The sequence below is a fragment of the Drosophila ficusphila genome, unplaced genomic scaffold (assembly GCF_018152265.1).
Source record: "Drosophila ficusphila isolate 14025-0441.05 unplaced genomic scaffold, ASM1815226v1 contig_198, whole genome shotgun sequence".
Classification (NCBI taxonomy): Eukaryota; Metazoa; Arthropoda; class Insecta; order Diptera; family Drosophilidae; genus Drosophila; species Drosophila ficusphila.
Genome location: NW_025064092.1, coordinates 9,295,554 through 9,320,141, shown reverse-complemented (window position 1 = coordinate 9,320,141; position 24,588 = coordinate 9,295,554). Strand labels below are relative to the sequence as shown.

General features: G+C 44.1%; 4 protein-coding genes across 10 annotated transcripts in view; 2 read left to right on the top strand and 2 right to left on the bottom strand.

Annotated features, from left to right (window-relative positions):
* Positions 1-18: 18 nt before the first annotated feature.
* On the top strand, positions 19-11,560 carry LOC108091307 (platelet binding protein GspB). 4 transcript variants are annotated; one of them, XM_017190429.2, is made up of 8 exons: positions 19-398; positions 942-1,301; positions 1,367-1,998; positions 3,318-3,446; positions 3,561-4,274; positions 4,903-5,385; positions 5,702-9,572; positions 9,669-11,560. In XM_017190429.2, exons 3-8 carry the CDS (start codon positions 1,429-1,431, stop codon positions 9,731-9,733), a joined length of 5,832 nt encoding a protein of 1,943 aa, XP_017045918.1. In that variant the 5' UTR covers positions 19-398; positions 942-1,301; positions 1,367-1,428; the 3' UTR covers positions 9,734-11,560. The 4 variants fall into 4 exon arrangements, with proteins under 4 accessions (XP_017045918.1, XP_017045917.1, XP_017045919.1 ...); XM_017190428.2 differs by having other exon boundaries at positions 19-483; XM_017190430.2 differs by lacking the exons at positions 19-398; positions 942-1,301; positions 1,367-1,998 and adding an exon at positions 2,803-3,230.
* A 1,839-nt stretch (positions 11,561-13,399) lies between these two features.
* LOC108091306 lies at positions 13,400-14,379 on the bottom strand. Its single transcript, XM_017190427.2, has one exon. It carries the CDS (start codon positions 14,363-14,365, stop codon positions 13,607-13,609), a length of 759 nt encoding a protein of 252 aa, XP_017045916.1. The 5' UTR covers positions 14,366-14,379; the 3' UTR covers positions 13,400-13,606.
* Positions 14,380-18,509: 4,130 nt separating this feature from the next.
* Positions 18,510-20,248, top strand: LOC108091286 (galactosylgalactosylxylosylprotein 3-beta-glucuronosyltransferase I). The gene is made up of 2 exons (XM_017190407.1): positions 18,510-18,797; positions 18,848-20,248. Exons 1-2 carry the CDS (start codon positions 18,589-18,591, stop codon positions 19,557-19,559), a joined length of 921 nt encoding a protein of 306 aa, XP_017045896.1. The 5' UTR covers positions 18,510-18,588; the 3' UTR covers positions 19,560-20,248.
* Positions 20,249-20,256: 8 nt separating this feature from the next.
* Positions 20,257-24,588, bottom strand: part of LOC108091283 (fasciclin-2) — a 62,683-nt gene continuing 58,351 nt past the window's right edge. The window contains exons 7-9 of one of the 4 annotated variants that reach the window (XM_017190400.2): positions 24,275-24,476; positions 22,856-22,978; positions 20,257-22,197 (exon numbers count right to left, since the gene is read on the bottom strand). In XM_017190400.2, coding sequence (XP_017045889.1) covers positions 22,074-22,197; positions 22,856-22,978; positions 24,275-24,476 — 449 coding nt within the window. In that variant the 3' untranslated portion in view covers positions 20,257-22,073. Of the gene's footprint in view, positions 22,198-22,855; positions 22,979-23,008; positions 23,707-24,274; positions 24,477-24,588 lie in introns of those variants that run through there. The other 3 variants (XM_017190401.2, XM_017190402.2, XM_017190403.2) reach the window with 3 other exon arrangements.

Here is a 24,588-nt window from a genome sequence, read left to right as displayed (position 1 = left end):
CGCAGCGCTGCCTACTCCCAAGTGCTGCAAAACACAACAACAAATCCAAAGTGTTCTCTTCGGTTCGGAATTTTTTCTCATGTGCCTACTGTGCAATTAAACAATTTCGCCCGCTTACAGGCAGCTGTAAGATAATGAGAGCGCAGTTGTTAGTTTGGGCAGCCTATTAATTCTGAGTTTTAGTGCGCGGCAGTGTGTTTTGTTCTTTTCGATTGTCAAAAACCAAAGCAAAAAGAAAAAACGCCGAGAAGGTCAGAAAAATGTACACAGGCGCATATCTGCGGCCGTGTGTGTGTTCGTGCGTGCGTGTGAGTGCGCAGAAAGTTATACAGCTGTCATCGACTGGCTTATTTATCAATAAATAACCACTGTAACCGTCAGAAAACGCCAGTTACTGGGTAAATGCGTATATAAGTATGGACAGGAATGGTCAACATTTCAAGAAATTGACGAAACAATTGGAAAATTGGTGAAAAAACTATGGTAAAATGACGTGTTTTGCAGTAGTGTTGCCACTGACAACAGCCGCAGGGTTGCCAACTCGCCGGTAGCATTTAATAACGACAGTATTTTTAAAGAATGTGATAAAGAAGTTAAAGGTTTTTGCGAGTTTAGAGCGATTGTTAATTTTAAATGGACAAGACTACCCGATATTCTTAGTTTCAAAAGTTGTCTTAATGAAATCTGTTTGCAACGGACATGAATGTCAACCCTTTAATGTCAGCGCAGTTGGCAACACTGCGCGGTTCGGTAGGCAAAAAAGGAGGAATATAAGAAAAAACCTCAGTTTTTTTTTTTTTTTACAAAATTTAAAGACATGGCTGAAAAAAAGACAAAAAAAGCGAATGGACATAGCCACCTCTACCCATAGCCAATCCGCCCACTTGTCCACATAACCAGAACAACAAAAATCACCCCCAAAATTCGCCACTCGATTGCAGATCCGTGCGCAAACATATCCGTATTTCGTACTCATGGCGATTCCTGGTTGCTGAGCAGGCGTACAATCCCCGCAGGACTTTTGAGGATTTCCGCCTAGGACCTACGTAAATGCCACGGGCAGAGATTCGGGGAGGAGGAGCCACTGACGACAGGCCTGTCAAGTGCAGCAGGAGTCCCGAGTGATACGCAATAGGTGGGCGCCCCCAACATAGAATTCCATTTGAAATTGGAGGGTCCTGGGTCCGCAGCCAAGAGAATCTAGCGGCAGAGCGCTAGTAGCCGCGGTGGTGGCCATACGACGGCCGGGCTACTGACCTTCCTTGGAAGCCCAGAGTAAGGAGCAATCAGAGCAACAGCTTGTGAGTATCGTAAAAGTATCCGTAATAAAGTATTCGGTAAAAACCTCCATTCATACCCCAAACAGATTCGACAAATTCGAATGGCATTTGTTTGTTTCGCTAGTTGCATGCTACCAAACAAAAAAAGATGAACAATGAACAAACGCCGTCAACATCGGACACATCGGCGGAGCGTGTGGGTTCCGGTGGGTCAGCTGGAGCAGCTGGCAAGCTGCCCACGATCATACCGGACACGCCTATCGTTTCGATTGCCGCTGGCACGATGAGCGAGAGCACCACCACGACCACGGCCACCAAAACGACGCCGACGCCCGTTCTGCAGGAGCAGTTCGATAGTATGGTGGCGTTCATGAAAGCTACGATTGACGAGATAAGAGGCGAAAGCCAGGCGTTCTCGGCCGAATCTACCAACCATGTAGTCGGTATCAGAGGCAGCGAGGTCAAAAAGTCATCGTCACCTAGTAATAGCTGTAGCACTGCTAGCCACGCTTCAGCGCCAGAAGCTGCTAAGGATTCAGCAGCGCCAAAAGCAGAAGCAGATGGAGACTCATCCTTTTCGCAGGTCTTCGCTATGCTAGGGGATACGCCCAACACGGAACTGTCGCGACCAAATCGTAGAGTCCTCCAGTACGGGGCCACTGCCAAGGGTAAGACCCAGGACGATCAGAATGTCGGCAAGCGACAGAAAAAGAAAAAGGTAAGTGCAGCTTAGTTACTTGCTTTAAGAAGAAATCAAACCATATGAATTAAATATTTACATATTCGTATATGTATTTTCTTTGCAATTAAAGAGAAATAATTAGCAAAAAACCACAACCAACCATTTATTTATTTGATTGTTCATTTCTATTTCGACGTCACATCTTGGTTTAAAAATGTTAAATTACATATCAATAAAATTGGATAAACATTCTATAAATATCGACACTTGTTTCTTTGCAAAAATAGTTTCTGAACACATACTTACACACATTTGCACACGCTTTCAACTAAACCATAAACTATAAACTTAAATAAGTAAATGTATTTGTAGCTGATCAATTTGTTTGCAATTACATATGAATATAACAAAGAAAAACACACTGAATGAAAAATGAACTAGAGTATGGAAATGTGCAATATTTTTGATTTCTCATTAGATTACGAAAATATGCTTTTAGTTTTGAAAAACCGAATAGACAATGTTATCTAAGGATTTATAGGACACAAATTTGTTGGCCTAATAGAAACCTTTTTGATAACTTTACATTATAATGGGAGATCAGAAAACATTACCTATTGGAAAGTACAAAGTGATTGCTTAATATAAACTGACTGTTTGAATTTAAACTTTGGCGGTGCCTACAAAGATTATGCAAAAGTATAATTCGCAAACTTTAAGCTAAAGCTTTGATTGAAAAGAAATAGCTAATGCTGGCGAAAGCTTACACCTACTGTCATCTCCCTTTTCGCAGCTTTATTTATTTACCGTTACCCGTTACCCAAAGTAAGATCAAATGATCACACAAGCGCAATTGCACTTACCCACGCACATGCACACTTGTGCAAGCGGCGAAAAGGAGAAAAACCGAAAATAATCAAGAGAACTTCAACTCCATTAAAAATTTCCACACTTTGCAGTTGGAATTCTTTTTGGACCGCGGCTACGATAACTACTAGAATTCAGATCCCGGATCGCGAAATCAAAAAAGGCAAAAAACCACAAAGAGTTTTGCTTTATCTAACAATAACATTGGCGAAAACCGCTAACCACACAAATAAACTCCTTACTTTTCCCCTTTTTTAATTAAATATTTTTCGTGTGCAACACCATATCGCTATTTATTCGAACCGTATGATATTGAAAACAGCCAAACCCTTAAGCAGTGTGCAAAGTAACCCGAAAGGTCATGTGTTTTTTGATAGAGTTCTTCTTTGGACTCCTTTGAGGTTAAGTTCAAACAATATTTTTTGTGTGTATTGGTACACTCGGGAAAATAGTTAAACTAAATAAAACATACATTTTTTCGTTTGCAGACAAAATACGATACCTGGGAGGATAGCGATTTTAATGATCTCGACGACGCATCATTAAAGAAACTTCTCGAGGAGGCCTATTGGTATCGGAACCCTGGCGACAGGAAGAACAAGAGCGAGCGATTTCTGGTGAGTTTCCGTAAATGTAGTTCAGCCATGTGTAAACTAAATGGGACCTATAAAATGATCAATTATACATCCATACATGAATTAAACAAATCGATCCACTCTTCTTTCCCATAGCAAATGTTAAAAAAGGCTGAGTACGACGAAGAGATCTCTTATCGTGCCATCAAATCCTGCCTCGCACTCACCCCATCCGCATTAGCGTGCACGGCGGCAGCAGCGGGCTCGAGCGGCGGGAGCAGCAGCAGTGCGGGGCACAACAGCAGCGGCTACCACTCCAGCAACCACCGGTCGACGGACCACACCCAGCGGCACAAGCAAGGGGGCTCCCTGCAGGATCTCGTCGAGGCAGCGCACCGCAGCGAGCTGGCCACCACATCCGCGGCGGCGGCTGCAGCGACGGCGGCAACAACGGCAGCAACCCAACGTTTCAACTGTGATTACCAGCTGAGTGGCCGCTCGAATCGCCGCCAGCAGCAGCAGCAGCAGCATCAGCAGCACAACCAAAACGCCACCTCCTCCGCATCCAAGAAGATCAAGAACTCATCCGTCTCGGGCCGGCAGCGCGAAGGAGGCAGCCTGCCCAGCAGCGTTAACTTTGAGCCGTCAGCTGCCATGGATGCCAAGCAGCACAAGCAGCCAGCAGTCTCATCCGACACTGCCGGTGGTTCGGCCAACAAAAGCCATAATCGAAGCAGCACCGGCAGCTGCAGCAGCCTGCCCAGCCATCTGGGTGAACGCGATCCCGAGGCGGGCATCCCGTTTGACATGGACGAGGATGAGGCGACGGGCGCCGGCATAAGCGGCGTCCAACATGACTACCTGTTGGAGGTAAGCGATGATACGCTTAAGCGGTGGGACGTCAGGTTGGATGGCAGACTCTGGGAGATTGCCAGGGCGCTCGTTAAGGCAGATGAGGCCGATGAGGCCGATCAGTCGGTAAGAGGCGCATTGACCGGGTTACGCGCGACGCACAACATAATCCCTCTTTATCGTCAGTACTCCTAATCCGTAACAGTCCCAAATCAATACTACCCTCGGTGTGGCTCTGTTGCCTAATCAAGTTATGTGTTTACAACAAAATCACCTTCCACGATCTTTTGCATAGCAACACGAAGTCTAGTAGCAAAATTAGTAGAATTAAAAGTTTGGGTGTGAAATTACCAGAATGTAATTTATTCTTAGCTGCGTTCAAAATAATAGCGCTGAAGTAGCACAATTATTCAAATATCTGCACATTTGTGAGTCGAGAAATATAAATAATTCATTTATTCAATATATAGTATGTACCTCTTTCGCTAAAATGCGTGTTCAGTGCTATTGGTTTGGATTTTGGCTTAAGTGACTAACGTTAGAATCTCCCATCCTCAATTGAAATCTCTTTGTTCTAACTCCAAACTAAGGAATTTGCGAATACTCTATAAGTAACACTAAATCTATAACCTAATTCTCCCTGCAGCAATTGGAGCCGCAGAATGCCTCGATGAAGTTCCTGCTCGACTCCCTCAGCGGCCAGCAGAAGCCGCCGGCCGAGGCGAAAGAAGCCGGTGCCGCCAAAGAGTTCCTTATCGACGACCCGCTCCACTTCTCCGTTTTGGAGGAGGCAAAGAACAAGTTGCAGCTGCAGGCGCACTACCTGGCCGCCCTCACTGGACAGTTCGGGTTCGGATTGGAGGAGCAGAAGCGCAAGGTGGAGGCCGGCTATGTGTCGCTCAACGACAACTACACGGCCTGCTCCTCAGTTTACGGCGGCGGCGCTGGTTCGCCGGCTGCCATCGAGGGCGGCAAGCCCTCGACCTCCTCGGCCTCGTCCTCGGGCGCCAGCAACAGCGGCGCCTCTTCCGACACCCTCGCCGGCGATCTGCGTCCCGCGAAGATTGGACGGATGGTTCCTACCTCAACTTCGGCAGCGGCTGCGTCGATGGGTGGCAAGGCCACTGCGGTAAGTCTCGAGTTCGAGTTCGGGGTAACCTTCGATTTTTGGTTCTTATAATTAGGTTACAGTGGCTTACCTGCCTTGAGTTTCCGTTAAGAACCATAATATCAATAGCAATAGCTTGTAATTTGATAAGCTACTTGCGAGTATAATTAGGTTACAGTCATTTTTGTAAAATCTGTCACAAAGTGAGTCCTAAACTCAGAAACCAGCGGTTGTCTCTCGGAGAACAAGAATTCAGTTCCTTAGGAGCGCTTGCAGCTGATACTTCTCATAGCAATCTAATATATAATTTATGACCCTTTCTTCTCTTATATTTTAGCGTCAGCTAGACGAGAATGGAAACGCGCTGAGCGACGGCTACGGTGGCAATGGCGCCAGCGGAGTGTCCACCACCAGCAGCAACGGCAGCAATGGCAACGGCAACGGCAACGGCAATGCCAATGGCAATGGCAACCAGTTCACGGCCTTAATAACGACCACGGTGGGCGCCAGTGCACCCACCTCGTCGGCTGCCCACCGCCAGAACAGCGTTTCCACGCTGCTCTCCACGGGCACCAACACCACGACCACTGCGATGGCGGCGGCAGCGGTGGCTGCGTCCTACAGCCAGCTGCAGCAGGCTCCGGGAGGCGGGGCCGTGGGATCCGGGCCCGGGATCGGCATCGGCCTGCAGCAGCAGCAGCCCACCAAGCAGAAGGCCAAGAAGAAGTCGCAGCAGGAGCGCAACACCACCACCGTGGATGTGGAGTCGGTGGCCGGTTATCGCGGCAACGATCCCGTCGAACAGCTGGTCAAGTACATCGAGAACGACGTGAACGGCGGCGGAGGCGGTGGCAACAGCGCGGCGGGCCAACGCAAGAAGGAGCGCAAGAAGCAGAACAAGCTCAAGAAAAGCAACTCGCTGGAGGAGCTGCGCAGCTGCTCGAAAATGGAGGTGGACGACCTGAAGCGCCAGTCGGCGACCACGGAGATGATGCGCCAGAAGAAGGGCACAAACAATGCGCCCTCGGGCACAACATCCTCCTCGGCGTCTGGCTCCGCGGGCAGCGGCAAGCACAACTCGGCCTCCGTTGCGGACATCAGCAAAAACTGCGGCAAGGAGCAACAGCAACAGCAGCAGCAGCAGCAGCAGCAACATCAGCAGTCGACGGTGCAAGTGCGCAGCAGCAACAATGCGGGAACGCAGCAGCGGAAGGGCGAGCGGCGATCGTGGGGCACCGAGGAGTTGCAGTACCTCGGCGACCACCAGGAGATGTCCGCCGCTTGGTCGGAGCCGGAGACTCTGGGCCAGAGGCAGCTGCCGCTGGCGTTGCCGGCGCTGGCTCGCATGTCCGAGCTGGATGCCCTGAATACCGTGCTGTCGGAGACCGCCGAATTCCACGTTGTGACCAAGAAGAAGAAACCAAAGAAGCAGCGGGCCGTCACCATGGATGATGCAGCGGTGGCGGCGGCCGCCAGCACAGGCGGCAATCTCCAGCGCATGCAACAGATCACCAAGTCGGCCTCCTCCAGCATGATGTCGCAGCGGATGCACTACTACACCCCGTACAACAACAACAATAACAATAACAACGGAGGAGGAGGCAGTGGCAGTGGCAGCTACAAGCAACATCAGCAGCAACAATACCAGGAGCACTACCAAGCGCAACAACAGGGGCAGCAGCACCATCACCACCATCACCACCACCATCATCACCATCACGGCGGCTCGGCGTCGGCCAACCAGGTGGACAGCTCACGGCGCAAGTCCACGTCGTCGATGCCGCCCTCGGAGAAGTCGGACTCCAGTGATCTCGACTCGGTGCACTCGCTGCCCATTCAGACCGGCAAGAAGAAGAGCCTGGGCGGCGGGAACAACAAGCAGCGGGCGGCTCAGGCCGCCAGTCACCGCCAGGCGAACAAGCAGAACAACAATTCGCCGGCTCCCATTTCGTATGCGGACATTGCCCGCAACAAGCAGGAGGCCCTGAACAATGCCACCGCCAGCGACACCGAGTTGGAGCTCGGCGACAAGTTCCAGGGCAAGGGTGGCAGCAAGTACAAGTCGCGGCCCGACTTCCCGGAGCTGCCAGGTGCTGCCACGCCGTCCGGAGCTGCCTGCGGTAGCCACTCCGCCACTCCGTCGGCCACAGCCGTGGTCAACAGCCAAAATACGGCGCCGTCCTCGTCCAGTTCGATCAGCTACTCGCAGAGTCTGAACGCCACGCCCGCCAGCAGCAGCAGCGACGCGGAGTCCACCAACTCGCCGGAGATGCAGCAATTGCAATCGCAGTCGCAATCGCATGTTCATGTGAATGTGGCGACCGCAGGCGGTAGCCTGGCCCCGTCGACCATGACGGCGGCCACGAGTAGCAGTGCCAGCAGCTCGGCCGGCAGCATCACTTCTTCCACGTCCTCCTCCTCGCCGCCGGCCCTGCAGAAGTCGAAGAGCGTGGAGCACGATGCCAGCTACAGCTGCAACAGCAGCAATCTGGACCAGCAGTATCCGGCGCTGGAGAAGACCGTCAAGCGGCACAGCACGAGCAACGTGTCCGTGGCCGTCGCGGCCGCCTCCTCCGCCTCGTTGTACAACTTTGCAGCAGCCGCCAAGCAGCAGCTGGCGGAGAAGGGAAGCTCGGCCACATCGCCGCCATCAACAGCAGCAGCAGCAGCAGCTGCAACAACTACCTCAACCGCAGCGGCAGTCGCAGCTCCAGCGGCAGCTCCAGCTGCAGCCACTGTTCCTGGTTCGTCCTCCTCGTCATTTGTATCCTCAGCTCAAGCTCAAGCCGCGACTCAAGTGCCATCTGCTGCGACTGCAGTTCCTGCGGTGGCATTTTTGTCGTCGGCCAAGGCCAAGACCAAGCCCAAGGAGATATCTCCCAGCAGCAGCGCCATCAGTAAGAAGACAGCGAAGCCTAGTCAAGAGGAGCCACCAGTCAGTCTGTCCACCACGCCCAAGGCGACCGCCAGCACTAGCACCACTACCACGCAGAAGTCAACGACTGCGACGCAGACGGAGGGAGCCAAGAAGTCGACCAGCGGCATCCACAAGCTGCCCAGCAGCAGTTGCGGCACGGCCAAGGGAGCGGCCACCGTTTTGGAGGCCACCGCCGGCCGGCGGGCCGTGATTATACTCAACGATGACCGCGAGGCGGGCAGGAGCAACAACGAGTTCATTTTCGGCGACTTCAACGAGGATGAGCTGAAGCTCTTCGACGACAACCTGGAGGACGAGGAGCAGGAGCAGGCCCAGTCCCAAGCCACGCAGGCGACGAACAAGGAGCAGCAGACAGAGGCGGAAGACGAGAGCGAAGAACCGCACCAGGAACTCGATAAGGAGACGAAAGTCCTGGATAGGCGACAAGCTGCAGAAAAGAGACAAGAGCAACCGCAGGATGTGAGCTCAAGCAGCGATCAGCAGCTCAATGATTCTGGGGCCGCTTCGGATGCAGTGAACAGCTCGGCCAGCCTGGACATGCTATCGATTTCCGCTGAAGCGGCACAGTCGTCGCCGTCAAATGCCGGGGCAACTGCCTCCTCGTCGAGCGCCGCCAGTCTCATCAACTCGTCCACGCCCTCGGGCTCCTCGTCCGACTCGGCGAGCACCTCCACCTCGTCGTCCTCGGTGTCGATATCGTCCTCTTCGGGCGGCAACAGCAACAGCAATGCCGCCGCCTGCCTGGCCGGGATGCTCGGCGGAGTGGCCAATCAGTCGGGCGATAGCGGCATTTATGCCGCCGCGAATACGTCCATCAAGGAGCAGGTCAACAACTTCCTAAGCAAGGCCAGCAGCAGCGAGGAGACGCTGCCCAGTGCCACATCCATTTCGATGCAGCAGCTGGAGACGTGCAACGACATCGAGGCGGCCATCATAGCCGCCGCTCGTGCCGCCGCCGCTGCCCGGAGCACCAGCTGCAGTCGCAGCAATTCGCAGGAGCAGGAGCCGATGGAGGCGCAGATCAAGACCAAGTCTAATACCAATCCCAATCCCAATTCGGAGGCGAAAGTCGCACTGCCCGTGTTCCTTAACTACAACGACGACGACGTCGAGGACGACGAGAGTCTGCAGGAGCTGAGCTTCATGGCTGACCTCAAGGCGGATGCAGCCACGACGACCTCCGCGGAGGAGGTTGCCCAGCTGCCGCAGCCGCCGTTGCGTCCGGCGATGATGACCAACACGGAACTGATCGTCGACTATATCGCAAACAGTAAGTTGAATTCCAGATATTTGTCTGTGCAATACAAGTTATAGGCTGTTTACATTTTAAATGTTTGAATTTATCTAATATTTTGCTATTTTGCAGCCTGGAATGCCATTGCCAATAGCAAGTATGTAACCTACTATAACGAGCAGGAGCAGGAGACCTAGAAAACACCCAGCTTAGCAGTCGCTGTCGAGTCAGTGAGATCTCCAGCAGCATAAACTTTTTTACCGGCGACAACAGCAGCAGCACCAGTCAGTCCACCAATCGGTAGCCACGTCGTCAACATCGGCAGCAGTTCAACAAGAGCGTCCAAGATCGGCTGGAGGCAGAAGAGCAGCTTAGTTCGACTTGCATGTTCTGATGTTTATACTTTTTTTTTCTGTTTACTCTGTGCTGGGTTATCGTTTATTCATCCAATGGTATCGTGCATACACTATAAATAATTGCTATAACAATACGCTTTTATGCTAATTAAATTAAAGAATGTAAGGGATCGATGGAATACCAGCTATCGATCAAAGTTTGCAAGTCGAGCGCGGCAGCGGAAGATTAGGGTAGAGCTCAAACTCAACGGAGACAGAACCCGATCCCTTGAGATCAGGATGGTCGAGGTGTCAGGAGTGCGTGTGTGTTTCAAGTGTAAATGCGAGCGAGTGCCTGGAGTATAGGAGTATAGGATCTATTTGGATTTAGGTCGAGATTGTAGAGGCGTGGTCCGCGTCCAACATGCCTAACGGGTAGGCGCCATCGCCAGGAGGGGATCACGTGACCCTATCGCGTTCGTACAGCTGTGAATAAGATGGAAATCATAACTAAGGAAGTGAAAGTGAACTTACGAGAGCAAGTAATCTGGTTAAGAGGACAAAGTTTAAGTAGATATTTATTTAAAGTTAGTTGAAGCGATTTAACCGTTTTTTCGCCAAGAGATGCGATGCATAGTGATGTTTAATCAAGCATTTTGATCTGCTTTTGTTAATTTACAACCTTCTGGCTTCATAAAACGCAACGTTTTATTAATACTATTACTATTACTATTACTATTACCATTACTATTACTCTACTTTAATTAATACTACTTTTAAGCGCAACCGTTTTTTTGTCCTTGTTTCAAACGCCCCAGAATTCGTGGGGACGCGTTATTGCAAAAGCATAAAATATAACTAAAACTAATCCTAGTTTTTAGACAGGGCCAACGTCGTGTACATATGAGACCAGAAGTTAAGGAGGCAGCTCGACAATTGAGTTTATGTGTTAGGAAGAGGGAAGCCCCACAAGAAATATTTAATATGTGTGTGTATGATAACGACTATTTAAAGTAAACTACTTGAGGCCCGCTCCTTAGCTCCGGCTAGCCATAAAAAGCCTCATGAGGAAGGTATGTTAAACCGAACCGAATAACCAGCAAAATCACTAAAAACTATTATGCACTTACGAAAAAAGCCGCCGTTTAGCTGGGAGAGCCTCAGAAGGTCTCTCCGAGGGTAAAAGTAAAAGAAACATAGATATCGTAACCATTGAAACAAAAAACCTTAAAAAACAAAAAAAAGTAGAGGATGAAAAGATTTGTAGACGGAGAAACAAAGTAAAAGTTAAGTGAACTCGTAGTGTAAAAGCGCAACTAAATTGCTATATTAAGGGAAACACATTATATACGCGCAGCTATTAAAGTAATTTTTTTTTGATAATGCAAACCGTTAACCGTTTAAAATCGATTAGATAAGAGCAGGAAACAGTTTAGCCTAAAAAAGTGTCAGAAAACTAAAGAGAAACAATACAGAAATGAAATTATCTAAACGCGAAACAAGAAATACATATTTAAAGCTAATTATTAAAGAACCCGATCTGGAATGCCTATTCATTAAGTTCAAATCAACAGAAGAAACACTGCGAAATGTTTTCAAATATATGTGAAACTGTTTTGCTTTAATTGGAATTTAATGTGCTGTATATTTTGAGAATAAACGTTAAGCAAAATGCCGATAAAAAGTGAAGACATATGTTCTACATCAATGAAACCCCGAGTCCTGTACCCCGACCCTCAAAATCACCGCAGGCTTCACTCGGACAGAGTGTTGCTGGACCGCTCTAAACCGTGTAAATCCGAAACAGAATCAAAAACTAATGCCAGAGAAATTTTAACTAAGTTGTTAAGAGTACGAAATATGGAATATATTAAATATATATATTTGTACCACACGCATTAACGAGAATCAATCTTAATTACACTAGTTTACAATTTGAGCCTTTTTGGCGGTTTTTACACTGACAATTTATACGAACCCAAGGAACAATGAATTAATTATCTATCCACAAACAAGCCACTAGATATTTTTTGGAATAATTATAAAGATTTTCTTTTTGAAATGAATTTTTGGTAATTACAGCTTAGTTTGAAGTAGCAATCTATATTCTTTCTGAAAGAAAGCTTTTGATCTTTATTATAAACCCATTTTCCTTTCGCATTTGCTAAAGACCCCTTCAGTTTTTTGGTTTATTTCAAGGAGTTCAGTGAAAATGTTTTTAAAGAGGTACAACTTTCGTGTAAACTAGTGTTATATACAACCAATAAGTCAAACTAAGCCAATGTACACTGCAACAATTTTAGACAATTGAGAACTTAAGGGAAAAAAGAAAAGATGGAAATTAAATTATATGCTAGGTCAGGAACAAAAAGTAACACTGAAATATTAAAAATAACTTTAAAAGAGAAAAACAAAAAAAGTTTCTTATATGTGTATTTATGTAATATATATATTGTAGCTGTGTGTATGTGTATATAATAGTAAATTATGACTCGAAAAACAAAAAACAAAACAAAATAAGACACATAAAGATTCAGTAACAGGCGTTATCGGACATTTTGTTTCCCCGGTAAATAGTTAAGCTCCTTTTTCGTTAATATTTATAGAGAGTTTCGAGCTTGAAGTTTGGAAGCTGGTCGTCGGCCAGACCGACCAAAACTAGAATTGTTTTAGTTCCGCCTTTGAGTTTGCGTAGCTAGCGTATTGTTCAATTTAACAACGGTTACGATATATAGTACATGAGTAACCGCTCGATTTGCATACATTTCAATCTGCATTATTTCCGTCTCGAGTGCACTTGTTGAGTTTGGAATACAAAATAACAATAAAAGTGAAAGTGAAAGCAGTGGTGGAGCAGCAAAGAGCGCAGTGGGAACTATAATCATAGATATACATACATTTACAAAATATACGACTAAGTCTATTGGATAGCTTAAGGAGAACTCTATGAACACCTATTTGATACGTTAGGCCAGTGTGAATGGGTATAGTAACAGATCCAGATGTTTATAGGCGTGTGAATGGAGCTAACTCTAAATCCGACAGCAGTCTAGTGTGGGGGCTAAGGCCAATAATGACGTAAGCAAAACCCAATTTAGATCCTGAATTTTCTTGGCTTATTTTTAAATTGCAATTTAAATTGTTTGTCTCAAACTGAAACCAGTACTACAGCTTTCAAAACTGAATTACCAAAAATAAGACCAAAATTATGTGAAAGTTTGTTGCTTCTCATTTATTAGCCTAATCATACTTTTGGTACTAGTGCCCCGTACTAGACGACTGCTCAAAATTTATATAAATGTATACATACTTCTATATACACATATATGTACTCGACTACTACTACTGGAGAAGCCTATTAGTAACGCCCGATTTCCAGTTCCCATCTCCCCGGCCTCAACCCATCCCCTATACATAACTTATACCATACCAATATTTGTACATGCGAAAAAAAGCGAAGGGCTTCAGAACTTAAGCGAAATAGGTGTGAAACCGATTATCGAAGTAAAGCAGCAACTGAAAAACGTATTTGAATGGGAAATTGAAATTTAATTTTAAATGTGTTTAAAATATAATATATTGGAGAGAAGTGTATTTCTGTGGAGAATCGAAATAAACAATAACAAAAAAGATTTTCCAATTTTGCCTGTACGATATGTCTTGCAATGATTTTGAGGTTGTGTGCGAGGTGGGCTATGGGTTATGATACCAGGTGGTCCAGATCCATTGTTAACACTAATCCTGGCTGGGAAGCGTTTTGGGGCGACTTGGAACGATGGGTCCCAGCGGAATGACGTGCTTGCGGCGTCTATTTAAACGGATAAGTGCATCGACGACCAAGTCGATGGCCATGTTGCGGTCACCGCTGATGAACATGTTGTCCAGATGATCGCAAAAGGACTCGAAGCGGCGCTTCTGGCGCTCCTCCTGCGGCAGCTGAAGAACGTCCTCATCCTCCTGGTAATCCGCATCGAACTCGAACTGCTGCTCTTGAAAAATTGCCTGTGGCTCCTTCTCAAAACTAATTACCTTGACCAACTGATTGAGCAGCTGAAACTTGTACAATTTGGCCGGCTTTACCTCCATGATGCACAACCTGGGCAACCTGGATCGCAGTTTCCGTGGACTTTGAGGCTTGGCTGGGCGATCCGGATACCGCTCCTGCTCCCACATCAACGAAACCTCGTGCAGATGACGGTAGTCATCGATCAGGCAGCTCCGCTGCAGACCCACGGAGGCCAGCTCCTCGTCGGTGAGGCGATCGATCTTATAGAGACGCGCCAGGGCCTCGTCCTTTAGGTGGCAACAGCCGGCGAACTTTAGCTTGCGAAGCTTGCTGTCATCTGACTTGCAATCCGGATCGGTGTTGGCATTTTCACCTGGCTTGGACATTTTGGAGGTACTGTCTAGGGCTATCGATTTTCGGTCTAGGAATTTCTGGCAAGCTTCAAAAATGAGCTCGAAATGTATATGCTCGAATTTGGAAAGGCTCATTGGATATTTAACACCGAGACTACCCGTTTTGGAGCTGTGAGTTTTATTTTAATATAGATTTCTTTACGATTATTTTTTTATTCATATAAACGCATCTTTATTACTGTCGCCGCCACAGCGAAGACGTTCTCAAAAAAGCAAAAAAAAAAAAAAAAGGAATTACAACCAAAAAACCACTCAAAATATAGTGTTTTCTACCGGAATTGTCAACTGATCTTTCCCAAATCAGTTTTAATGAACAAACTAAAGGATCAATTAACCATAACAATTAAATTGCATTCGGTGGCATGAATAGTTGGGCTTTTCTAGTTTCCAAAACTATACTTTGTTTGGCTGTAAGTTGTTTCTTGCCCAAATAACAGACAAATTACCAATGGAAAAAGTTTTTTTTGCCCAAAACTACAAAAAATGGCTTAAAAAAACCCAGTTTTTTTGCATTATCTAAGGAAGTGCTCTTCCAAATGTGGAATGGCATACATCGTTGAATTCGCAATAAAATTTCCTATCCGATGGTATAAACACCCAAAAAAGTTGAAATTTTGCCATTTTTCGCAAAAAGTCATAAGTGTTACCCCTTATGAAAATTGCGAAAATTGGCCAAAAATCATTTTTTTTGAATCGTCCAAAAAGTGATTGGGCTCGTTAACTGGGGTCATAAGGTGCTCAAAACAGTGTTTGGTTCCGCTGTAAGTCACTTTTTGGCCCTATTACAACCAAAAAACCACTAAAAAGATAGGATTTTCTACCAAAATTGTCAACTGATCTTTCCCAAATCAGTTTTAATGAACAAACTAAAGGATCAATTAACCATAACAATTAAATTGCATTCGGTGGCATGAATAGTTGGGCTTTTCTAGTTTCCAAAACTATACTTTGTTTGGCTGTACGTTTTTTCTTGCCCAAATAACAGACAAATTACCAATGGAAAAAGTTTTTTTTGCCCAAAACTACAAAAAATGGCTTAAAAAAACCCAGTTTTTTTGCATTATCTAAGGAAGTGCTCTTCCAAATGTGGAATGGCATACATCGTTGAATTCGCAATAAAATTTCCTATCCGATGGTATAAACACCCAAAAAAGTTGAAATTTTGCCATTTTTCGCAAAAAGTCATAAGTGTTACCCCTTATGAAAATTGCGAAAATTGGCCAAAAATCATTTTTTTTGAATCGTCCAAAAAGTGATTGGGCTCGTTAACTGGGGTCATAAGGTGCTCAAAACAGTGTTTGGTTCCGCTGTAAGTCACTTTTTGGCCCTATTACAACCAAAAAACCACTAAAAAGATAGGATTTTCTACCAAAATTGTCAACTGATCTTTCCCAAATCAGTTTTAATGAACAAACTAAAGGATCAATTAACCATAACAATTAAATTGCATTCGGTGGCATGAATAGTTGGGCTTTTCTAGTTTCCAAAACTATACTTTGTTTGGCTGTACGTTTTTTCTTGCCCAAATAACAGACAAATTACCAATGGAAAAAGTTTTTTTTTTGCCCAAAACTACAAAAAATTGCTTTAAAAAACCCATTTTTTTTGCATTATCTAAGGAAGTACTCTTCCAAATGTGGAATGGCATACATCGTTGAATTCGCAATAAAATTTCCTATCCGATGGTATAAACACCCAAAAAAGTTGAAATTTTGCCATTTTTCGCAAAAAGTCATAAGTGTTACCCCTTATGAAAATTGCGAAAATTGGCTAAAAATCATTTTTTTTGAATCGTCCAAAAAGTGATTGGGCTCGTTAACTGGGGTCATAAGGTGCTCAAAACAGTGTTTGGTTCCGCTGTAAGTCACTTTTTGGCCCTATTACAACCAAAAAACCACTAAAAAGATAGGATTTTCTACCAAAATTGTCAACTAATCATTTCCAAATAGGTTTTTATCAACTAACTAAAGGATGGCATAAAAATGGCTTTCAATCAAAAAGATTGTAAGGCTTCTCTGGTTTCTAACACTATACTTTGTTCAGCTGTAAGTCGTTTCTTTCCCAAACAAGACACAAAAATCATTTTAGAATATGAAAAAAATGGCATAATATCATTAGAAATAACTTTGTTATTTAAAATAAAAATTGTCTCTATCTCAGGGGAAAATAAATCGTATGTACAGTACAGTAATTCCAAACGATTTCGTTTCAATTTCGGTTTTGTTGGATAAATAAATTTATCACTATTATTGTTAACAATTTTATTAGCCCTTAGCAGGAGGCACACAAGGGAAACAGGTTTTTAGATTTTCTGTTGAAGTATATGATTGGAGTATAATGTGTAATAATAACATAAAATAGTAATAAGATATATACTTACATAAGTAATTTATTTATAATAATACAAATTATAATATAAGAATAATAGAATTTGACCTTTTTTAATATATTAAATATTTTCTTTCTTTCAGGATTCATCGATCAACGAGGGCAGCTGAAACACGGAAGGACATGGCAAAGTTTCGGGCCAGATTATTCGAGGAGGAGGTCGGCGATTCAATATACTATAATAAGATACAATAAACTATAATAAGATTATTAACATAAGAAACAGAATTATTATTTATTTAGAAGTCGCATTATTAAAGATTATAAAAACTAACAGATGAAGTTCTTGATTTTTGGGTTGTGGGAGATGTTTCGGACAACCAAATTGGTCGATTCTGAAAACCAGATACCAGGCGAACAGAAACGCCTAGCAGGTGGATATCGATTTTTTTTTTTATAATAGCGATCAGTAGCAGAGATCTTCTGTCAGTAAACAATTGTATAGCAGCGATATTTTATCAGTAGCAGAAATCTTCTGTCAGTAAGCAATTAGTAGCATAGAGCTTCTGTCAGTGAGCAACTTTTCCAAAAATTTTGTCGATTTCCACCTACTAATGGATTATGTTCGCCTGGTACCTAAAAGTGGATTTTCCAATTTGTCCCTTCGAATTCGTTCCGCCAATACCAACATATTCAACCAAACCTCATTTTGAAGTACCAGGCGAACAGAATGCAATAGTAGGTGGTTACTCTTTTTTTTAATATTTTCAAATTGCCCGCAAAAGTATGCTATAAAAAATAAACAAGAGCAACACCACGTTTTGTCTACTAGCCCCCATAAGTAAGCTACAATTTGTCCCTTCGAATTCGTTCCGCCAATACCAACATATTCAACCAAACCTCATTTTGAAGTACCAGGCGAACAGAATGCAATAGTAGGTGGTTAACCTTTTTTTTAATATTTTCAAATTGCCCGCAAAAGTATGCTATAAAAAATAAGCAAGAGCAACACCACGTTTTGTCTACGAGCCCCCATAAGTATGCTACAATTTGTCCCTTCGAATTCGTTCCGCCAATACCAACATATTCAACCAAACCTCATTTTGAAGTACCAGGCGAACAGAATGCAATAGTAGGTGGTTACTCTTTTTTTTAATATTTTCAAATTGCCCGCAAAAGTATGCTATAAAAATAATCAAGAGCAACACCACGTTTTGTCTACGAGCCCCCATAAGTATTCTACAAATTTGGAAGCCCCCTAAGATATGCAACATTTCTTATCAAATTAATTTATATTTTTATTATTCGAGTTTCAAACCCAGCATTACCAGTGATGCCCATCACAAAATCCCCGTATTTTTCGTAGATCATGCATAGTCAAGTTTCGAACCATGATCTTAAGCCATCCACCGATGGGAATTGTTGCATATCTTAAGGGGCTGCTGATATTGTTGCATATCTTAAGGGGCTGCTTTTTTGGATTTCGGATTTTGTAGTCACTTGCTGGGCATTTCTGTTCGCCTGGTATTTCGTTTTTAGAAATTGCCAATTTGGCTCTCCAAATGGTCAATGCTTATCCATTTTTTTTTTAAATGAATGTTAATCTGCTAGGCGGTTCTGTTCGCCTGGTGTCTAAAATTTCAAAATCTTCCAGATTTGCCATGATAACCCCCAATAAAACAAACAAAAATCATTTTATTTAATTTTTTATTGTCGTCTACAAAATCCACCTAATTTGTAGAAACTACTTACTCCTTTTAACCATAACGTGTCAAGTAAGTATAATTAGTCCAGTTTCAAAGCATGGTTGTATACAACGGTAACTTAAAGCTAACAGCGGCGAATTGCTTTTTAAATATTTTCGCCGGCGTTGGGCAATGTGACCGTTGGCTGCCGTTATTTAGGCAGTGGCTGCCGTTGAGGTCCCCATTTGTTTGTTTAAACAAATTACAGTTTTTAACTGCCTCAGGATGTCGGAGGTCCGCATTCGCCCGCGCCAAGTTCTCGTGCTGCTCATCGTCTTCCTGGTGGTGCTGATGATGGTGCACCGGAACGGGAAGCGCACCTGCCAGGGTCCAGAGTACCTCCAGGCCATGTTTGTCCAGGCGGACACGTTACCCACGATCTACGCCGTAACGCCGACGTACCCACGGCCCGCCCAGAAAGCGGAGCTGACCAGGTGGAGTACCCACTAGTTGCTAAAACACTTCTAACCCAACTGAATTGCAGATTGTCACACCTATTTATGCTGATGCCTCACCTGCACTGGATCATCGTGGAGGACACGAACGCCACCACCTCGCTGGTGAGGAATCTGCTCAAGCGGTCCGGCCTGGAGAAGCGGTCCACGCAGCTAAACATCAAAACCCCGCCGGAGTTCAAGCTGAAGGGCAAGGACCCCAACTGGATCAAGCCCCGCGGCGTGGAGCAGAGGAACCTGGCCCTGGCGTGGCTCAGGGAACACGTCGATGTCGACCGGCACTCCATAGTATTCTTCATGGACGACGACAACTCATACTCCACTGAGCTCTTCGCCGAGATGAGCAAGATCCAAAGGGGCCGCGTGGGCGTCTGGCCGGTGGGCTTGGTCGGCGGCCTGATGGTTGAGCGACCGTTGCTCAACGAGGACGGCACCCAGGTGACGGGCTTCAATGCCGCCTGGCGGCCGGAGAGACCCTTCCCCATCGACATGGCTGCCTTCGCCATCAGTATGGACCTGTTCATCCGGAATCCGCAGGCCATGTTCTCGTACGAGGTGCAGCGGGGCTACCAGGAAAGCGAGATCCTGCGGCACCTGACCACCAGGGACCAGCTGCAGCCGTTGGCCAACGGTTGTCGGGACGTCCTCGTCTGGCACACGCGCACCGAGAAGACCAAACTGACCGCCGAGGAGGCGCTCCTAAAGAAGGGCCAGCGGTCCGATGGCGGCATGGAGGTCTAGTCCCCTGGATTTGACTGTAAAAACTCTTAGCCAACCCTTCGCCTAGTGAATTTATTTACTGTGTTCGTCTCAACAACAATCTGGGGTGTCACCGAATGCTCTACACTTACGTTACCTAGTGGTATCATCAAGTTTATTTGCTTTAGCGATAATACCTCATGATCATTTAATCTTACTTTAAAAATTGGTGTTGGCAAATAATTTTTAGTTCAACTCGATTATGTTAAGCACAAAGTCAAAACAAAGGTTTTTTCTTGGAGATGTGTTTAGTGCAATTCAACCATGTATTTATGTATAATTTATCAAAGACAGATTGCATACGAAAAGAGTATTACAAACCAAATGAGATTCATGTGACACCCCCGAGTATTAGCGCAAGTTTCATTTATGAAATACTACTACTAGTTGTACAATGCTCAAATCAAAGTTGTAACATATCTGTTTAGGATAGTCCCTAGTCTATCTGCAGTATGGTCTCCGTGGGGTCCTATGACGCGTTGCCTAATTAACTTACCTCGAAAAAGTTAGTTCCATTTTGTGCCTCCTGACAATACTTTGATGATAAGTACTCTTTAATTATTCCCCCATTATTGTACTATACCCCAACAGCAATTGTAAAAACCTGTTTTCCTTGTGTGCCTCCTGTTAAGGGCCAATAAAATTGATCACAATAATAGTGCTAAATTAAACGACATCGTTTTGAATTATGGTACAGTAAATACGATTTATTTTCCCCCGTTTCAGTTTTAGTGTATAATTTTTCATCAATTTTGTTTAGTTTATATAAAAAGCTACACTCTGCCGCCGAACGGAGGGATCAAGTGGTTCGATCCGTTCGGTTTCTTGCAAACATATTTCATATGCTCGATTGGCCAGCAGTTCCGTAAACAATAGCGTCCAAATTCAAATTCATATTGTGGTGTCTCCTGTCATCTCGACTTCGGATCGCTTTGTGGGTTATTCGATAGGGGTTTTGTATAGTATCGTGTGTATATATTTATAGGTAAAAAGCTCTGACAAGGCGCTTGACTTAACTGGCAACATAAGCTACAAAAGCTCATTGGCAACGAACAGAAAAAAAAGGGATTTCTGCGAAGGATCGAGGATTTGTGTACGGGGTCAAATAAAATGCGTTTTCAATGGCGGATATAACATACATGCATTAAAATCGGCATGTTTACATACATATATGTAGTTCGCTTTTGGATGTTCCTTTTATTTTGTTTTTGTGTAGAAAAAAAAAACTTACGAGTTACTTTAAATACATGTACATACATATATATATTTTAAGATTTATATATCCGTTAGGTTAATGCGTTCCAGATCTCTTAACTAGAATTTGTTTAATTTTTACATACATAAGAAAATACTTTTAACACAAAACTGAGCGATTTGCAGTTGTTTGATGGAAGTGGGATGAAGAGTAAGTGTATCTTTATGTTTGGCAATCTCATAGTTCTTCGGTTTCGCTACAACTTAGCAATTAATTTGGTTTAGTTCGAGTCTTCTCAGCACGTCTGAACTTGAGTGGGAGAACCGGAAACGCTTCCTTTTTCAAGCAGCTAAGCAGTTCGTAAACATTTCGAATATTCAATTTCGTCAACATTAATGTACATTGAGCATTTTTCATTAGGTGCCGTCCGTGGGCTACACTTTCTGGTGGTTAAGTATGTGAATTAGCAAATGGGAAATGGGAGCTCTATATAGACTAAATAATCAAGTCCCTTCCCTGGTTTTCTCTCCGTTGATCTATCTGTTTTCATGTCATGTGTTTGTCGAAAGAAATGCTTGCAAGTCTTTTGTTCAGCGTTTTAAGTACTACGAATTGGTGGGGATGATGATCAGGGGTCAAACTTAATGTTAAAACTTATTTATGGCATGTTTAAGTTAGTTATACTAAAGAAATCATTCTTACTCCTTGCGGCCTACATGCATTCAACCCTTCTCTTCGCTTTAACTGCTAAATAAATGTAATTTTGTTTGTAAGGCATTAATTTAAGATTTCCTTCTTGCATACACATATTTATACTTTTATATGTAACTTAGGCTAGGTCCACCTCGATCATCTCTCTTTGTTTTATTAACTCACCCCTCCTTTGTTCATCGGTATTTGTAATTTTATGCTTTCTTTCTTTCTTGTGACTTAGGGGAAAACAAAGCAAATGCAGCGATTTAAAGTATAATATACTTGTACAAACTAGAAAATGAAGCGACATGGAATTGTTCTTGTTCTGCTATCTTTGTGGTTGGTTTTTCGAGCTTAATGTGTTTAAATGCTTTAAAGATATCGTATGTATTAGAGTAAGACATTTAGTAAGGTTTACGCTGTGTACGAAAGTAAATTAAAACCAACTTAGTGTGCCAATCGATCGATTTTCTCAAGTGTTCTTCCCCCAGCTTTGGCTTTGGCTTGTTCTCGCTAGATCATCGCATATCATATATATATCTCCCTCCTCCTCCTCTTTGTGCACATTGCGGTTGGTGCTGGGGTTCCCCGACTTGCGGAAACCCACTTTACACCGCCGAATTCTTGCCGATGATCTCGCCACTGCGGGAGTGCACGAATCGACCGTCGAACTCAATGGTCGAGTTCTGTTTAATGCTGCCGGTGGGCGTGCGCAGCGGCTCCTTTTCGTCCCTGCGAAGGTCAAGAGGAAAAGAGGTTGGTTAGTAATCGTGGCGATAGAATCACTGAAAATAAATCTCAACTTTCTTGCAGTCATGCTAAAGCTGCCTTCTACGCGCATGCAAGTTGTTCCTCACCTTTTGCTAGTTTCAACATTTATTGAAAGGATTTATTTCACCCTCGGTATGACACTGATGATATACCAACTAAATTTACTTGTTAAGCTTGATAGCTACACAAATTTATATAATTTAACTTTTAAATAATGAACTTTAAAGAAGGCAAGGCCAAACCAAATAAATTCAAAATAATTACTCTTCTAATCTGTTTCAAAAAATATAGATCTTAGTGTCATACCAATATATAGTATGCTATATCAAATCTTAACTGTCATGCAGTGCTAGCTAATGCAGATGACTTATGGATATTTGGATAGATGATAGGGTAATAGTTATCGAGATGAAGGCAGAATCAGGAACGCAAACACTAAACAGACAACGAAAACTCAGAGTGGCGAAGGAAATCAAAAAGTAAAGCGGTAGCGGAAATTTAAATAGAAACAGTAACGGAAGCGAGAACGAGAACGAAACGAAAGCGGAAACGGAAGGCGGAAGTCGGAAAGCAGTAAACGGAAATCGGAGAACGGAGAACGGAAGAGTGAGGTACGTACAATGGCGACGTCATGGGCGAACCGCCCAGCTTGACGGGCGGCGGCAGTGGCAACGGCGATGGTGGCGGCTCCTTTACCAGCTGGCCACTGCAATAAGGTAGCGGAAAACGCCAACCGTAAAGACTGCTTGGTTAGATGGTTTTGGGTTGATATTGTGGTTCGGTTTGGTTGGATTTGGTTGGATTGTTGGATGTGTGATGATTGGAATAATACATGATGAGGTTGATTTAGTATCGATAAGAGAGTAGAACACATAGATAGCAATGGAGTTTGAGTTTCTTTTTTTTTTTAATTTTTTTTGGTATGTAGGTGACAACAATGGTGAATTTGTGTGTGTGTGTGATTTGTGAATGAATAAAAATCAAGAGCTGGCTAGTAGAGTTCTTACTGAGAAACAGATAAATTTTCAAAAATATATTTAACATTACTCAAAAAAAGTTTCTCAATTATAACTCTTAACTCTAAATCTTTAACTCATTGCACCCTCGGCACTTTTTATATTTTCTTAACATTCTTATTGTACAATTAGCCAACAAACTAAGAAAATGGCTTAGAAGCAAAATTCGGTGTATTCGTGTCAACGAGTGTAAGTTCTTGAACTAAATTAGTGACGGGGTTTGTGTTGTTCTGTTTTGTTCTTGGAATTACATTCAATATTGCACTAAAAATTTGGTGGCAAACGAAAAGGCAAACGTAAAGCGGTTGACAATTTGGAATTCGAGTTTTGGTGGGTCTCTCTGGAGACTTGGCGAACCGCTCAGACGGATATCAGGGAATTGCGATTGAACAACAAGGACTTGGGCCGCGCATAAACCCAATTGTACTCAAAGTCCTGGCGCCTGTGAGTTCGGCTTTTTATCGCATTATAGGAGCGTGTGGGGAAAAACACAAGCAGAACGCAAAAGGCAAAAAGGTTAAATTTTGTTTCGTTTCTGATTTTTAGTGCAATATTCGTTTCATTTCGTTGTCTTGAGCAAAAAACATATTCCAATCAAATTAGGTACACAGAAAAAGTAAGAGTAAACATTTGAGCGATAAGTTCGAGGTTGATTTGATCTTTTCTTATTGACTTAGCTATTACAAAATTATATTATGTGATATGTGTTCAGGAAAGAAGAAGATACGGACATTATATATATAGAGCTGTTCAAAAATTCGAATAAAAATACATTCTATTAGCAATGTTGAAATGCTCTACAAATATGGAGTGAGAGAAGTAAAAGCTTTCATTACTCGTTTATCAAAACTACATTTTAACATTTTTTCAATTAAATTTTAATTTAATTTTAGAGCTAGCAAAAAGAGTATTAAATTCAAATCACATTGACTGGGTGAAAAAGGGAGTTAAGATCAAATACACCTTGGTTTATCCCTGTCTGCACAAGATATGCGTAGGAATGGCAAGTGGATGCGACTTACCTGCCCAGCTTGGCCTCGTCGTCGATCTCGGAGGGCGATCGCTTGGTCTTGCGGCACATGGTGGCCATGACGCCCATGTGGACGGTGACGCAGCAGAGGAGGTCCACCACGAACAGGAGCAGGAGGACGCCGCCCAGGGCGATTCCCACGATGGCCGCCGAGGAGAACACCTGTCGCTTGGCCACCTGGATCACGTCGTTTCCTGTTGTGGTTGTGGTTTGGTGTGGTTTTTCGTTTTTTTGTTGTTTTTTTTTCGCGGTTAGGAGAGGGTGCAGCGGAACGCAGGATGCGGGTGTGGAGGGGGGTAAAACAAG